The following is a 16964-nucleotide window of genomic DNA, read 5'->3' as shown; positions in this document are numbered from 1 at the left end:
AAACACAAACATCGAGATCAAAATATATACCATACATTTTGGCCAGCACACGCTCTCATAGGATCAAATGAACAAGACGCCAAACAAAACAAGATGAAGAAAAAGAGATAATGTACCTCTGCAGTGATTTTATGTCAAGTTGGCCCTTATTGAAGTCAACAGTGATCTATCATGTTCATTGACACCTAAAGGTTCCCAATAAATTACGTTATGTTTAATTGTTTTTTTCTTTTGACCCATTTGAATTCGACATTCCTCTTCCCTTATTTCAATGGTATACATTATAATCATTTTGTAAAACATTTCAACAGTTAAAGAGACCAACTTGAAGATGTTGTTTAAAGTTTGCTAATTGATTAGAAAGTGAAGGACTTCATCATTTCACTTGATCTGGTTCACATCACTAGTCAGTAGCTCCTCATCGGCCCTTGTGCAGTGAGTTCAATTTTCATCTCGTGTTTTTTTAACGACTCTCGTCAGTTCATTATCATGTGTCTTTTCAGACAAAGGAGTGTTTTTGTCATTTCTGTTTGAATAATAAAATGATCATGCCTGCACGAGTTCTCTGCTTTCCTGATTTGGGTCGCCAAACGTCCCTCATGTTGTGAAATAATTAGCATCCATCCAGAAATGTTATCAAGTTAGATCAACCGAGCTCTCTATAAAACTGAATGGGACAACAAGTATAAAAATTGGATGGATGGATGGGTTGTCACTTTCCCGCTTGTCCCGCACTGCCTGGCCAAAAACTTCCAATACCATATCCCGCAGATTGGAAAAACATTTGCCAGTAATTCAGACCCCAACCCTTTTTTCTCTGGTTGTCAATGACTGTAAGTCATCCTGCAAAAAATGGTACAATTAAGATCACCAGGTGGATGACATCACCGATGACTTGAGTCAGACCTGATTAACAGAACCGATTAAAAGTCTCAGTGCTCGTACATTTGTTTCACATACATCCATGCATACATACCCGCATGCCTCCACACTGTACCAGAAAAAACACTTTTGTTTGTCGGCCAGTGCTTTGTATACAGACGTGTCAGACCATTGTTGTAGGCGAACAAAAGGATACTCATGCCTATAAAATGCCGGCTTACGGATCAGAGTGTCATGCGACGTTTTGAGTAAATCAGATGGTAATGTCCCACTCACTGTTGGAAGCCTTCCGAAATTGCTCATTGTTTTGTTTCCGTGTGGGGAAACCTGATTGTAAAGTCTTCCCTAGGATGCAGTCAAAGTGGAAATGTGACGAATGCCCCTCAGCACTCCATAGGGCCTCCATACCATGTTGCTGCGTCAGGGCTTTACACACAATGGTGCTCGCAGAGTCTTTGGCTTTGGTCAGGTATAAAAGACACGGCGGCATCGTCACCAAAGCAGCATCACAGGTCTAAGAGGAATCAAGACAAGCATGGGCAGGGTAAGTGCGCATATCCACACTTGAAAGGAATCACTTTTGAAATCGTTTTTAAACTCGTTTCTCAGATTACCTTCTTCGAGGAGAGGAACTTCCAGGGCCGCTCCTATGAGTGCATGAGTGATTGCTCCGACATGTCCTCCTACCTGAGCAGGTGCCAGTCCTGCCGGGTTGAGAATGGCTGCTTCATGGTCTATGAGCGCCCCAACTTCATGGGTAACCAGTACTTCATGAGGAGGGGCGACTACGCCGACTCCATGAGCCTGATGGGCATGAGGGACTGCATCAGGTCTTGCCGCGCTATCCCCATGGTAGGCCAGAGAACTTTCACAAAGCATTTCCTTAAGGCAGAATGAACACTGGATTTTAAAATGTGCAATGTGTGTCCCGAAGCAGCACAGAGGTCAGTTCAGGATGAAGATCTTCGAGAGGGAGAACTTCAGCGGCCAGTCCCATGAGCTGCAGGAAGACTGCGACAACATCATGGACCGTTTCCACATGAGCGACTGCATGTCCTGCCAGGTGATGGAAGGCCACTGGCTGATGTTTGAGCAACCCCAGTTCCGTGGCAAGATGATGTACGTGAGGCCCGGCGAGTACCGTAGCTTCAAGGAGATGGGCCTGAGCAGCATGAGGTTCATGAGCATGAGGCGCATCTTGGACATATAAAAGTTGTTCTGTGGAATGTTTCTCTGAAAAGAGCATGAATAAAACTTTTCTAAAACTGATGCTGTCTATACCTGAAGAAGCATGAGTACGCATTGTTCACATATTTTTCACAATAGAGAGCTAAGAAATCAGTGTATCCTATCTGTTTGAGACGCCTGCATCCCGTATGGTCACTAGGGTTCTAAATTAACTTTTTTGATCACCATCTCTAAAGTTACTCGGCTGTTTTTAATGTACCTCCCTCGCACTAGCTCTGTTCATTTCACTGTAGCGTGAAATTCATTCATTCATGGTCATATTAAATGTCATGTCATGTAGCAGTATTTATTGGAAATGTAGGAGTCACTGCCATGGGGTACAAATGACCAAGAACAAAACATGTGTAGGGCTGAACGATTTTAGAAAAAGATTGAATTGCGATTTTTCTGACAGATATTGCCACTTCGATTCAAGCCACAATTTTCTTCAAGTCCAGCTTCGGTGCAATAGTCACTAAGTAGACCGTCGTTTACAAACATGACAAACATCATACCATTGAAACATTAAAAGCTATTACACAAATAATTCAAGGACACTCAAGAGGCTGTGTGAGGGAGGCAGTCTTTTTTTCAAGTTTATTTTTTTTAAATGGATCTGTACTATTTGCTGTCATACATGTATAAATATGCAATTATGTGTAATAGTGGATGTAAAAATATTTTTTTCACCAAAACTGTTTTACATTTTGTACTAATGTATGTCCTTTGCACATAAATGTAAGCTTAGCGGTATATGTCAATATTTTTTCCATATTTTTGCGACAGATTTAACTGCTTCAAATAGACACTCATATCATGGTATAAATTGAATCCCTTTATAGTAATAATGAATGTAAAAGTGTAAAAATCATAATGGGAAATATTTCTGAATGGGTTAAAGCAGGACACACGGCAGGATTTTAAAATTGTCGGGAGACTTGCAAACTCCGAGAGAGCCCACACGTGAGGTGAAAAAAATCACAGGTCTAACAGTTTTGAACGTACCATCTGTAGTGTGCAGCCACACGGCAAGATCAATACATCACATACGAATCGATTCATTCACGGATATTTTCATGTCAGGTGAAAAATCTCGCAAAAACCCTTGAGAGAAAAACGAAACTTCGGGGTAACAAACATGGTGGATTAAGAGGCAGCGCTAGTTTTTAAATGATTTTTAGTGGAAAAAAGTGACACAAAAAGAGACGACGTTGGGCTTTGTAACGCCATGACTGTTGTGATTGTTTTGATTCCCGCCGCGCTTCCTCGCCGCCCGCCACCTCGCTTTCTGATTGGCTGAACGTCACTGTCAACCGGCTCCGTGCACATTTGTCCTCGGGGGACACCATTAACGGTGCGAAGTCGGGCCAAAACAATGCAACATGTTGAATATCCCCGATTTGACGTCTGATATCCTTCCGAGTGGCCGAGATCCGTCTGAGCACACCACACGCGGCAGGATTATGTGCTGAGATTATCTTTGGATACATTACGAGAGTCGGCCCCGACGAGAGATTCGGGGCTAAAATCGGGCCGATTATCCTACCGTGTGAACCAGGCTTAATTTAAATGTGAAAGGGAAAGGGGCTGTTTCTGCTTCTTTTCATTCAAATTTTACATTTTCATGTAAGCATGTTTGCTTTTTAATTCATGTCATAAAATGTATTTAATGAGATCACCACCTGACTCAAATGATAGTTTCCCTTCGTCATATTAAAACAGTCTGTACATTTACACACACGTGTCTGTGCAAGAAATATTTGCCTTAATGCACGAGCACTTACCTGTTGTACATTTCCATACAAAATTCCATAAAATTACCTTTAATAATATTCTTTTTGGTGATTATTTTAATGCTGGTCATGTTAATGAATTCTCATAATAATTAAGAAACCGATACTGTAAATATCAAGATGCAACATTGTAGTTCTATAGATCTCTGCCAGTGTTTACAGTAGAGTTTCAGACAATTACTCCTACCACATTCCAAGAAAATCACAATGTCTCATCATTGGTAAAGCTTTTTTAAGAACAGTCCGGGCCACACATATGTGGTCCTTGGGGCTACCTGTTGCCTGCTGGAACCATGCACATTGTCGACCCCTATTCTAGACAATTCAGGAACAATTCACAATTAATAAACTCATGAAACAGGCCTGTTTGTACCCCTCTGTTAATGAAAGAAAAATATATTAACAGAAAGAAAAAAAATAATGATATTACTAATAAATTGGATTCTATTCTATTTACTCCTGTATAGTAAAACGCATGCAAACTGAAATGTATGAAAGTACAAAAGCAACAAAAGTATTTTTTTACTGTCAATGTGCAGTTTTCCTAATTTGCTACGATTTAAAAAAAAAAAGCACAATACTGAAAAAAACAAACATGTTAGGCCGACTTGTCTCAACTTTTATATCAAAACCCATCTGTGTGCTATTAAATTTAACCAACGTAAAAAGAATAACATGTTATTGTATTATTGTATTGTATTATGCGCACACACACACACAATTGATCACTGTAACTGGCTGTTAGCAAGTGAATCAGTGCATGAGATAGAAGTAGTCTATGAGATGCACAAAAAGCAAAGTAACGGCAAAGAAAATTGCATTATCTACTAAATGTTGCTCAGCAAAACATTGCCTTTTACTTGGATTTGGTCCTGCTTGATTATGAGTGTGACGGGCATTGTTCAGCATATGCGTGCATTTTATTTCATGAAACTAACTGTGGAAAAGAATGACCCATAAATGGATGCAAGTCCACCTCTGGCCACCCTTTACTGACGTGTTGCGTAACCTCAGTCACCCCACTGAAACATTTCTGGCTACGCCCCTGCTAACAAGCTAATTAAGTAGCACATTCAGTCGTACACTAACTAGTTAAATGAATCCAAAAAAAGAAGTCAGCAAGAACAGCGTTCAACTGCCAAACTAACAATGACAACGTTTAATTTTTGAAGAAGTCAAATTCTTTGAAAATATTAACACATGAATAAACAATGGACTAGCTACCGAAACAACGGCAACAGACTGTTGAAACAAGAATATGTTGGAATTTTGAATACTTGTTGTTTTCATTGTTGTTCAGTCCTTTCATTTCCAGGTTGGATTCCATTGATGTACCGGTAATGGTTTAATTAAATGCAGCTTTCAATGACAATGTACAGCAGCTACAGTATTATTGCCAATATTCCGTTTCTTTGTTTTTATCAGCTTTAACTCCACATACAGCACAATGATTCCAACCATTTTGTTCATTTCAAATACAAAAGGCTCTGTGTTACCTGGTCTTCAAGGGCCTAGCTGCGAGACCACCATGTTAGACATGTGACACGGGCCCCTGCCGCACTCCATAGCATGTTTGCTGGCTCAGGGCTTTACACAATGGAGACCCGCTGACGCCGTGGGGCACACTCAGGTATAAAAGCGAGGGTTAAATGGAAGGGGACAGCAGCAGTTCAGTGCTAGCAGCAGCAGCTCACCTGACAATCATGACCACCACTGACATGAGCATGGGCAAGGTAAGCATTCGATATCCCCTGTGTTAGGGATTCTTAAACACTCCAATGGTGTAATCAATGGTGTAATGGCTTTTATTTTCCCAAGTATGATTTTTTTCTAGTTAACAAAATGTTACATCGAAACATTTCCACTATGAAATTGTACTTTTTAATCACAGCAGGGATGGTGCTACACCGGGGCTTGGGATAAGGGCACGGATTTATTTTTTTATGTAACACGTTTCCTCTTGAAGGATCTGAATCTATATGAATGGCTTTGTATTAGCCAACAGGTTAACCAAAAACCAAATTGGGAATTACACATCGCATAGTCAGTTCAAAGTCTTCAGCGCCATAGGCAGGGCCAGCCAGGGAGGAGACCAACCGCATTATGTTTAGATTTGAAGAGTATAAATGTGAGGGCTGCATGTTAGACCACGCCCCTTTTCTGCCCTCGCCCGTCTCGGGTGAGAGCATTCGCGAGGATGGAAAAGCTGCCCAGATCTGATCATTGTATGATTCCTGAACTTCAGAGATGGTAAAGAAAAGTGACGAGACAATTCAATGGATTTATCTGAGTCTTTATTTATATTGGATACCTTCTTGAAAGATAAAACGAACACGCATTGAGCAAGTAGTTGTTTTGTAAATTGCTAATTGGGCTTATGGACTCCAGACCTACAAAACATTCCAGCACTCTACATAAGTGGACCCCTAATACTTTCGGTGTGGCACCTCCGGATTCGCCTATTTGCTGATATGCATATATATATATATATATATATATATATATATATTTCCCAGATTATCTTCTACGAGGAGAAGAACTTGCAGGGCCGCTCCTACGAGTGCATGAGCGACTGCTCCGACATGTCCTCCTACCTGAGCAGGTGCCAGTCCTGTCGGGTGGAGAGCGGCTGCTTCATGATCTACGAGCGTCCCAACTTCATGGGCAACCAACACTTCATGAGGAGGGGTGAGCACGCTGACTCCATGAGCGTGATGGGCATGACCAGCGGCATCAAGTCCTGCCGCATCATCCCCATGGTGGGTAGAAAAGGTTAATTAATTAATTAAGGTGCTGTCATACTCATCCCCTAAATTTATTTTTTCCTAAACAAACATGATCAATAATTGATTAATTAATTAATTAATTAATATCGAAATAAAAAATGATCATTTTTTTAGCATGCATTTTAGTGGAATAGGGGACGAAACCGGAGTACCCGGAGGAAAAAAAAACCCCACAAATATATACAAATACATAAAGTATACATACAATCCTAAGAACAGTGAAGACATGCATTAACCCTAACCCTGTCTGCTATTGTGTGAAAGCAAAATGCCTGCGTCATCCTGGCACTTCAGCTTATAGATCCCTCTGGTGTATTGCGACAACATGCTGAGGCTCTCTCTAGTGGCAATACGGTAAAGACAACTTGATTGACAAAGATGGCCCATTTGAATAAGTACACAAAAAGGGAATTCTGAAAACAATAAGATGCGTGTTGTGTTAGTTTTCATGGAAAATGCATTACTGTTGTAATATAACAATCTATATTCAAAATGCAATTAACATCTTCAGTAAACATGCAATCATAACACTTCAATTGGGACACATAGCTGTCAAGACATTTTACCATTATAAGTACCTTAGAATGTTTTTTTTCTTAGAAACAATTATTACAGTTTGAATGATAACAACTGCCAGTAATTCAAATATTCATCAGTAAAATGTATTGATTTTCAAAAGGAAATTCAGCAGGGTGTGCAGATCTTGATCAAATTATATGAGAATGAACCATACAGTTTTAAGCATGTTTCAAATCAGAGCTTGGCATTCCGTCTATGTGACGGACTGGTCCCTCTATCCGCTGATGAAGGACGCCCATTTTGTAGGCGATAAACAAAAAACGGATTAAGCATAGTCGGCAGCCCATTTTTCTGTCTATGTAATTTGTCCGTCATACATTTTCACGTTGAGTCTTCAATGGCCGCGGCGAGGATTCCGTTTCGTGTTGGCCACCGGCCGAGCAGAAGTAGATCAAAGTTGGTAGACAGAAATGCTAAATGGAATTATCATCCCATGTTTATTCGTTATTTCCCTCCTACTTGGGGTTCAATTACAACCTGCATATCGCTGGCCTTAGGCAAAGACCTCTTTTCTTCAAAACTAGCATTTTTCGAGAAACCAAATAAACGGCGTGCTTGGTGAGCCATTAACATTGCATCGTCAAAGAGAGCAAAGCCATTTTCAACACTTTATAGTGGTCACTAATTTCAAAAGATAACAATCCGATGTGGGGACTGACCGGTAGTATCGACCAGAGGTGGGCATTTTACTAAAGTTTGCTGTCAGCAGTCTGGGTACCCATCCGTCATCTGTTCATCCATCTATTTTTCAAGCCGAACCAAACTGTAATCGTCAGTCGGTCATGTTATTTTAACCGCGCTTCTTTCAGTAAACGTCAAAGGTCCGCCAAACCGTCTATTGTCAATCCAGAAAAAAAAAGGTCCAACAAATGAAAAATCCAGCCATTTATCCATTCATCCATCCATCCAAGCCACAGATCTAGCCAAGATTACAAAAGAATTTCTGCAGCACTCAATTTTCTCAAGAGCACAGTGGCCTCCATAATCCTCAAATGGATGAAGTTTGGGAAGACCACAACTCTTCCTCGACCTGGCCATCCAGCAAAACTGAGCAATCGTGGGAGAAGAGCCTCGGTGGAAGAAGAACCCAAAGATCACTGTGGATGAGCTCCAGAGATGCTGTAGGGAGATGGTAGCAAGTTACACTGAGTCGACTATCACTGCAGCCCTCCACCGGTCTTTATGGCAGAGTGGCCGCCGACTCACAACGTCCGGAGTCCAGGTCAGCAGCACCCCATATCCACTATACACAGTGTTAATGGTGCACTGCTTCCCTCTCATGAGATGTTGGATGGTGGACTAGAATTTCCTGTAGTTTTCCATGGCCTCACCGAACTTCTCCCACGCCCGTGTTTTTGCCTCAGTAACCGCCGATGCTGCATTCATCTTGGCCAGCCGGCATCTGTCGGCTGCCTCCGGAGTCCCACAGGCCAATAAAGGCCCAATAGGACTCTTTCTTCAACTTGACAGCATCCCTTACCTTACGGGTTCAGGGATTGCCGCCAGGACAGGCAGCGGCCTCCTTGCGGCCACAGCTCCAATCGGCTGCCTCAACAATGGAGGCACGGAAAAAAATATATATATATATATACACGTATATATATTAGGCGTTACTTGGTGTAAGAAGTTTGACACCCACCGGTTTAGACATCTATTTGATTTTAGGTTCGAGAAAAACATCAATTGATATGGTGGCAAAGAGAATAACATGAATGAAAGCATCTTAAGAAACCTTTTTTACCTTCCCAAAACAGCACAAAGGCCATTTCAGGATTAGGATCTTTGAGCGGGAGAACATGAGCGGCCAGTCCCAAGAGCTGCAGGAGGACTGCGACAACATCATGGAGCGCCTCCGCATGAACGACTGCATGTCCTGCCAGGTGATGGAGGGCCACTGGCTGCTGTTTGAGCAGCCCAACTTCCGTGGCAAGATGGTGTACGTGAGGCCCGGCGAGCACCGCAGCTTCAGGGAGATGGGCATGAGCAGCACTCGCTTCTTGAGTATGAGGCGTATCCTGGACACATGCTAGATGTTCAATTTTTCAAATTAAAGCAACACAAATATTTCAGCTCACCTCCCTGTGCGCCTTTCTGTCCTTTTCTACTGTTTGTTTTTTGTACATCATCATACTAACATTGATATGCTAAATGTTATAATGCAAAATCAAGCTTAATGTTCTAAGTAGGTCATTATGGTGCTAAATAACCCCTTAGCTAACATCTTAACAAGCTAAATATCTAGCTCATTAGGTGGCAAATATTCAACTGGCTAAGCAAACTATTTTCACCAGGGAATTCAAACAACCATCTCACGAATAAAAGTTCAATTAAAAATAAATACAAATACAAAATTCTTGTACTGTGTGTCACAGCAAGCTAATAATCTCAATATTCAAATGAGCTCATTAGGTAGCTATAAACTAGCTAGCTGACAAGCTAAATATCTAGCTCAGTGTTTGTCATCTTTATTGAGCCAAGGCACATATTTCACATAAAAAAAATCTCCTGGCACATAACTTAGCAAAACGATTCACAAAAAGTGTCTATACAGGGTCATTAGGTCCCTTCTGTCATCTATTATACATATTTGGCATAAATAAAGGAACACAACTTTTTTTTTATTAGAAAATTTTATTAGAAAAAAAAAAAGCTTTAGGGTAGAGGAGGCATTACATCTGCTTCAAAATATTGACGATGAGGATGAATTGCTCGGTAGACACATACAATGTGTCCCCCTTAGGGAAACCCCGGATTCGAGTGGAATCAGTTCCATCATTCTGGTTCACCCTGAACCATTCAGATTTTAGAATATCGGTGCTAAGTTTCGATTCCTAGTTAGCCGCGCAAAAGAGCTAAAAAGTACAAAGTACGACCGATTTTAAAAACATGTGTGAGCGCATGGCACGCAGCCTCGTGCTCCTGCCGCCGAAGATGCGTAACAATTGCACGTTAGCTCGCCCCTGTACCTACATACAGATACATCCTATGATTACATACACTGCTTAGATTAGATAGACTTTCCTTGCTTGCCCTTAAAATGCAGCTTTGTGTTTGTCATATTTTCTCTCTAAAGCAAGACAAGATTAGCCAATCAATTGGTGTTCAGTAGCATGCTTTCAGTAACAGCTGAAAGTGTATGTGTGTGTGTTTGAAAAGGGCTGAGGGGCCGTTTGCGTGTGTTGAATCCAATGCTTGTTTTTTCAATTAAAGAGAAAGTCAACCCAAACTATTTTTTTTTAAGAATATGTTCTAAGCAGGCCCCCTAGTTCAAACAAGGCCTAGTTCTGATTAATATTGTGTTTGTGGAATATGAGCTTAGTTGTAAAATCCATCCATTTTTTACCATCTCAGGGGTTGGCCATTTTATTACTCCTGTCGACTGAAAATGACATCACAGATGCGCTGGGGGCTCAAATACAGATGACCAATCATGGCTCAGTTTCAGAAAACAGGTGAGCTGTGATTGGTCGTTACGTGAGCCCTGAGCAACTGTGATATAATTTTCAGTTGAAAGACGTGACAAAATGGCCGCCCCCTGTGATGACTAAAAACAGGTGGATTAACTCTTATTCCACAAACGCAATATTTATCAGAATGCCTTGTTTCAATTTGTGGGCTTGCATGAGCATATTCTTAAAAAAATAATATGTTTGGGTTGACTTTGCTTTAATGAAGTATTTGCAAAAGAAAATAAATCCTCTTATTCATGTTAAGGGTATTAAAATTCAAGGAAATAATGGGACAGAAAAATCAAGGTTTTTTTTTTACAATAAATAAAATATGCGATTTACTACGAGTTAACATTGAAAAAATTAGATTAAAAAAATGTAATCGCTTGACAGCACATGAACCCCACGATACGATAATTATCACGATACGATAATTATCACGATATTGTGCGGCGGTTGTGTGTATATATATATATATATATATATATATATGTATATATATATATATATATATATATATATACACACAGATTATATATATATATATATATATATATATATATATATATATATATATACGTTTAGTAGAGGTGTGGATCACCATATCCAAATGTCACAATATGATAATATCACAATATGAACCCCACGATACGATAATTATCACGATATTGTGCGGCGGTTGTGTGTATATATATATATATATATATATATATGTATATATATATATATATATATATATATATATATATATATATATATATATATATATATATATTGTGGTATCACAGGGGGACGTGTAGTGGAACAAGGCTACATTCCATTTCACATTTCATAGGCCGGTGCCACACCCCAAAATGGCCAACAATACAGACTACATTTCCCAGCATGCGTGAAGGAAAGTTGTTTTTGAATTGTGAGAACAGACTTCAGTTGGAGCCTTTTTATTTTTGTCAGCTTTATTTTCCCTTACACCAACTGACGTGAAAAAGACCCGGACCCATGCAGACTACTCTTGCCCTGTCAAACCTCTCATGATGTACTCATGTAGGTTCACTCTTGTCAAACTCGCAATACTGTGAAGGTTACATTTTTTTTCATCTTATGCTACGCTCAGACCCGAGACGAAATGTCACTTGATTGGTACATTTGTAGTTGTCCGTTCAATAACTCCAAAATGCAACGTCATTGTACAGGAGCCTTAAAGTGCACTTCCCAGATACGCCAACTTCCTCACTTCCCGTGGGAGCTAGAGGCACAATTGTCACAAGAATTAAATTAAAAGCCCTTCATATTTCAAAACATGTTTGTTTTTGTTTGTAATATTGATGAATGAAAAAAAGAGCTCCAAAAGAAATGTCACTTTTCATCCAGTGCAAAAGATCAGACACTTGAGCACCACTAGGGGTCTGTCTGTGCACGCGCCCACCAACAATACATCCAAAATGCTGCCTCTAGATTTCTAACCACCACAATTACATTTATATTCCAAAGCCGCTAATGCCGTATGAGTCCGACCACTGCCTGATTATGGTTATTTGGAGCTTTATTTGAAAAATCCTGTCTGGTCTTGAGTGGTCACCATTGTGGTTAGAGCTCTGTGGCCAGCAGACCAGCTGCATTTATCTTATTTTAAATCATTTCCTGGCTTTTAGTTGAATTGTTGATACATGCATATCTGTATTCATTACTCATTAATCCTTAGTTTTTTTTTAATTGTTTGTATTTTTATTGTAGATTGTACAGCCTTTTGTAACTTGTGTTGAAAATTGCTATAGAAGAAATGCTATATTATTATTATTGTCATTATTATTATCCATCCATCCATTATCGATACCGCTTCTCCTCACAAGGGTCGCGGGGCGCGCTGATCGAACCAACGACCTCTGAACTGTGAGGTGGACGTACTAATCAGTCGACCACCGTGCCGCCATTATTATTATTACTATTATTACTATTATTATCATTATTATTATTACGGCGTCCCTAAAGCAGAAGTTTCCAAACTCATGGGCCGCTATCCTACATGTTTTCGATGTATTCCTCCTGTAACAGACCTGATTCAAATGATCAGGATCGTTTCATGCTTCTTCACAGCTTCCTGATGAGCTGATTATTTGAATCAGCTGTGTTGCAGGAGGGACACATCTAAAATGGGCAGGAGAGCGGCCCTCGAGGTCCGGAGGTGAACATGCCTGCCATAGAGTGACTTAGTGGGGGGGAAAATTGAAATATGTTTCTCATTAAGACTAGAAACTTTCTCATCCGAACAAGAAATGTTCTCACTGTAATGACGAAGTTTCTCGTTAGAATGAGAGAACATTGCCTGTAGAATGAGTACATTTCTCGTTAGAATGAGTATGTTTTCTGATTTGGTCGAGAAAGTTTCTCATCCTATTGAGAAATGTCTTTACCTTCTTGTCCGAATGAAAACGATTCTCATCCTTACAAGAAATCTTCTCATTCTAACATGTAGTACACATACATAATTAGTTACCGTATGCTTTGTAAAAAAAACATTAGTAAAGGAAAAAAAAAAGTTTTTGCAACATGCAACTTGACAATGTGTTACACGTATAGTACTGAATTATAATTGGATGTTTTTTGTCACATTGAAGAATAATTTTAAGTATTGTGTTTTTAACAACATTGAAAAGTCATGTTGTCATGTCATTGAAACCATATTATTATGTCATAACTGTGGATTATGGGAGTGAATTATGAAAACCCTCAACTTTGTGCTAAATAAAAACGGTAAAACAACAAAGCAGGTTCAACAAACACTGAGTCTAATCCTGATGTCTGAGTTTATCCACTCTCAGTTAGGAAAAATGTATTTCCGGTTCCAGAATTGCTGATTTGAATCAGTTTACTCAACTCGGAGTATCTCACCTGGAGTCAAGTGTGTGCACCACAACTATGAAAACACAACTTCAATGTATGATAACTGTATCATAAATCTAACGCCATAGTCCGTCAGTTAAATCCATCAGTTAATCTGTCAGAAGTCTGTTAGTCGGTCCCCCCCCAAAAATGTCAGCAAAACGAGCGTCCGTCAGTGACGGTCTGTCACTGATAGTCCATCACAGAATGACTGTGGTTAGTGACGATTACTTTGACGGATGACAATCCACTTCACTCGGTGCTTAGGCCGTCATTTTTAAAACGTGTCATGTCATTCGTCCATCGTCAGCAAAATGGGTGTCTATCAGTGACGGACTGGTCCGTCAGTCTGACGGAGTGCCCACCTCTGCTAATTACTATCAGATGAGTATGAGTAGTGATATACAGTATAATATATTACATTTTGGAAGCAAGTTGCACAACACTTGTCATGTCCATTAGAATTAGTTTGGATAAAGCTGTTCAATTATATCTATATTTCGATTTTTTTTTTTAATAGAATGCATGTTTATAATAGTATGTATATTATAATTATATAATAATATAGTACGTGTAATATAGTGGAGTGATCCTCAGGAAGGTTTTGTTTGTGGAAAACCTATTTTCTGCCTTTGAACAGTGTGGACAATGCAGGTGACACGGTGGGGCCTCTTCGCTACAATTGCCACCACCGCAAATCACGATGTGTTTGAAGGTCTCTTTGAATTGCGGCCGTGCACGCAGTGGGGCCTCCGCTGCATGTTGCTCTGTCAGGACTTTGCACAATGGGGTCATGTATGCTTCAGGCACGAGGTCAGGTATAAAAGCAGCCGGGCGACATGTAGAAAACTAAGCAGTCTGTTTGCGCTTCCACACGTACCACCGCAGCCATGACCATGGGCAAGGTAAATCTTGGCTTTGGGGAAATTAGTTTTATTTGATCAACAATCAATCTAATCAGTTCCGACTGCTTGGGTTTCAGATCATCTTCTACGAGGACAGGAACTTCCAGGGCCGTTCCTATGAGACCAGCAACGACTGCGCTGACATGTCCTCTTACCTGAGCAGGTGCCTCTCTTGCCGGGTGGAGAGCGGCTGCTTCATGGTCTATGACCGCACAAACTACATGGGAAACCAATTCTTTGTCAGGAGGGGTGACTACTCAGATTACCAGCGCATGGGCATGAGTGACTGCATCAGGTCTTGCCGCATGATCCCCATGGTACTGCACCACAGCCACCCAATGTCTACCACTTAGTCTGGGTCAGGGTCATGAGTGAGCTTGGCATCTATGCCGCTCTACAATCAATCACAGAGCACATCGGGACAACACTTATTCAGTCTCAAAGGAAGGTGCGGCTTCGCTTAGGTTAGAGTAATCGTTTCTTAACCCAAAGGTTTAAAGTTGGATCCTCATCAGTCCTTTGCCCATGTTGAAGTATCCTTGAAGAAGATACTGCCTTTACCATATCTACTTTAACACCAAGTTACCTAGCATCCATGTTTTTAAAATGTGGGATGAAGCTTGATTACCCTTTGAAAATCCATACAAGCACAGAGAGGACATGCCATGATTCAAACCCTGAACCCATAACTAGTCCTGTGCCGAAAATGTCACCTTTCCACGAAAAACTCCATTTGAAGTAGCGCCTGTTCCTGACTTTTCCCTCTATCGTTTCAACCCACAGCACAAAGGCCAGTTCAAGATCAGGATCTTTGAGCGGGAGAACATGAGCGGCCAGTCCAATGAGCTGCAGGAGGACTGTGAGAACATCAACGACCGCCTTCGCATGAGTGAATGCTTGTCCTGCAGCGTGCTCGATGGCCACTGGCTGCTATTTGAGCAGCCCAACTTCAGGGGCAAGATGATATACCTGAGGCCTGGCGAGTACAGGAGCTTCAAGGACATGGGCATTACTGGCACTCGCATCATGAGCATGAAGCGCATCATGGATTCCTGTTATTAGAAGCAACTGTGTAGCAAAAAACAAGATTTTCAATAAAAATCACTTTAAATTGTACTTCCTGGTGTCTCATCTACAATGCAGCTCATACACCATATAGCACAGGGGTCTCCAAGTCTGGTCCTCATAACCCCCTATCCAGCTTGTTTTATATGCTTCCCTGCGCCAACACACCTGATTCAAATGATCGTTATCAGGCTTGTGCAAAGTTTGCTGATGAGCCGATTATTTGAATCAGGTGTGTTGGAACAGGGTAGGATATCATCGCTGTCCAGTGAAAAACACTTATCTCCAATTTTGGAAACATTTTTTGATTTTCACATTAATGCGATGGCTGTAACGCGGAAACACCATTCATGTAAATTAAAAAAATGTTTAAAAAATGGAGATAAGTGTTTTTCACATGACAGGTTGAATGAGACCTCACGAGAACCGGACTTGAAGACCCCTGGTATAGCGGAACCTCATCCAGATGATGCCAGTGCTGTGTGCAAATTTAAAGTGAGGAAAATGATCATTGCGATGTCACATCGTTGATATTTTGCCAACATCAATGATATCAGGTGAATCATGTGAAATGTAAGAAGGAAATGACGAATGAATTTGTCTTCAAATGATCACATTTCCTTCAATAGTGTCCGTACCTCGTCAACATTTTACTTTTACCGTCAGGAAAAGGTGAAGTTAGTGTAATTATCTCAGTTCTTAAATGCCATTTTTCACACACAGACATTAAAGACGTAACTGCTGCGCCCATTTGAACTCCCTTTCAATCAAAACAGCAGCACCTAAAAAGGCATGAAAACAGTCTGTGATGAATTGGATACCCCGTTATAAAGAAGTTCCCTGCACAGTAATAAAGATGATTATGTGGTGACAACGTCTTTAAGGCTATTCAGGCAGACTCCATGTAGACATGTGGTCACCCCACAGTGTTGGCGTCCCTGTTCACCTACTTTTGTAACCCATTCAAAATGGCCATGCAATTGATGGGAGACTAACGAAGCGATAAGTCAACCTTTTCCTCTATGTTTGTGGTATTGCTGTTGTACTCAAGTTCTGTTGTGGTCTTAAAATTGGCCTCACCTCAGGGTGGTCTGTTTCTCACCTCGGAATTGATTGTACAGTATTTTACCTCAGTTGTAATCAGACACACAGACATGAAAGGTTTCTGGGGGGAACCTTTGCCCGGTTCTTTTATCTTTAATTCTCGCTACGCTAATAGTAATTACTAGAAGACTCACTTGGTCTATTTAATGGATGCCAGAAAGATCAATACATGGCTGTGGAGACTTTTCTGCAAGATTGCGGAAGAAGGTCTAACCCCCACGGCCAGGATTCCTACTCTTATACTCTTGGCCACCCACCCATAAGGGGGGCAACTCTGCTTAGCCCATGTGACTA

General features: G+C 40.7%; 3 protein-coding genes across 4 annotated transcripts; all 3 read left to right on the top strand.

The window, feature by feature from the left end:
• The first annotated feature begins 1236 nt into the window (after positions 1 to 1236).
• Positions 1237 to 2151, top strand: LOC147136151 (gamma-crystallin M2-like). Of its 2 annotated transcripts, none has more exons than XM_086051348.1 (3): positions 1237 to 1426; positions 1492 to 1734; positions 1820 to 2151. In XM_086051348.1, exons 1-3 carry the CDS (start codon positions 1418 to 1420, stop codon positions 2090 to 2092), a joined length of 525 nt encoding a protein of 174 aa, XP_085907474.1. In that variant the 5' UTR covers positions 1237 to 1417; the 3' UTR covers positions 2093 to 2151. The 2 variants fall into 2 exon arrangements, with proteins under 2 accessions (XP_085907474.1, XP_085907473.1); XM_086051347.1 differs by having other exon boundaries at positions 1817 to 2151.
• A 3363-nt stretch (positions 2152 to 5514) lies between these two features.
• Positions 5515 to 9341, top strand: LOC147136150 (gamma-crystallin M3-like). The gene is made up of 3 exons (XM_086051336.1): positions 5515 to 5635; positions 6419 to 6661; positions 9022 to 9341. The coding sequence occupies exons 1-3, from the start codon at positions 5552 to 5554 to the stop codon at positions 9295 to 9297; spliced, it is 603 nt and encodes a 200-aa protein (XP_085907462.1). The 5' UTR covers positions 5515 to 5551; the 3' UTR covers positions 9298 to 9341.
• Positions 9342 to 14374: 5033 nt separating this feature from the next.
• Positions 14375 to 15617, top strand: LOC147136149 (gamma-crystallin M3-like). The gene is made up of 3 exons (XM_086051337.1): positions 14375 to 14501; positions 14579 to 14818; positions 15285 to 15617. Exons 1-3 carry the CDS (start codon positions 14487 to 14489, stop codon positions 15561 to 15563), a joined length of 534 nt encoding a protein of 177 aa, XP_085907463.1. The 5' UTR covers positions 14375 to 14486; the 3' UTR covers positions 15564 to 15617.
• The last annotated feature ends 1347 nt before the right edge of the window (positions 15618 to 16964 follow it).

Source organism: Filicampus tigris, chromosome 14, assembly GCF_054856515.1.
Source record: "Filicampus tigris isolate MCC_2025a chromosome 14, RoL_Ftig_1.0, whole genome shotgun sequence".
In the NCBI taxonomy this organism is placed as follows: domain Eukaryota; kingdom Metazoa; phylum Chordata; class Actinopteri; order Syngnathiformes; family Syngnathidae; genus Filicampus; species Filicampus tigris.
Note: the sequence above shows the minus strand (reverse complement) of the source record. Positions and strands in the feature narration are given on the sequence as shown.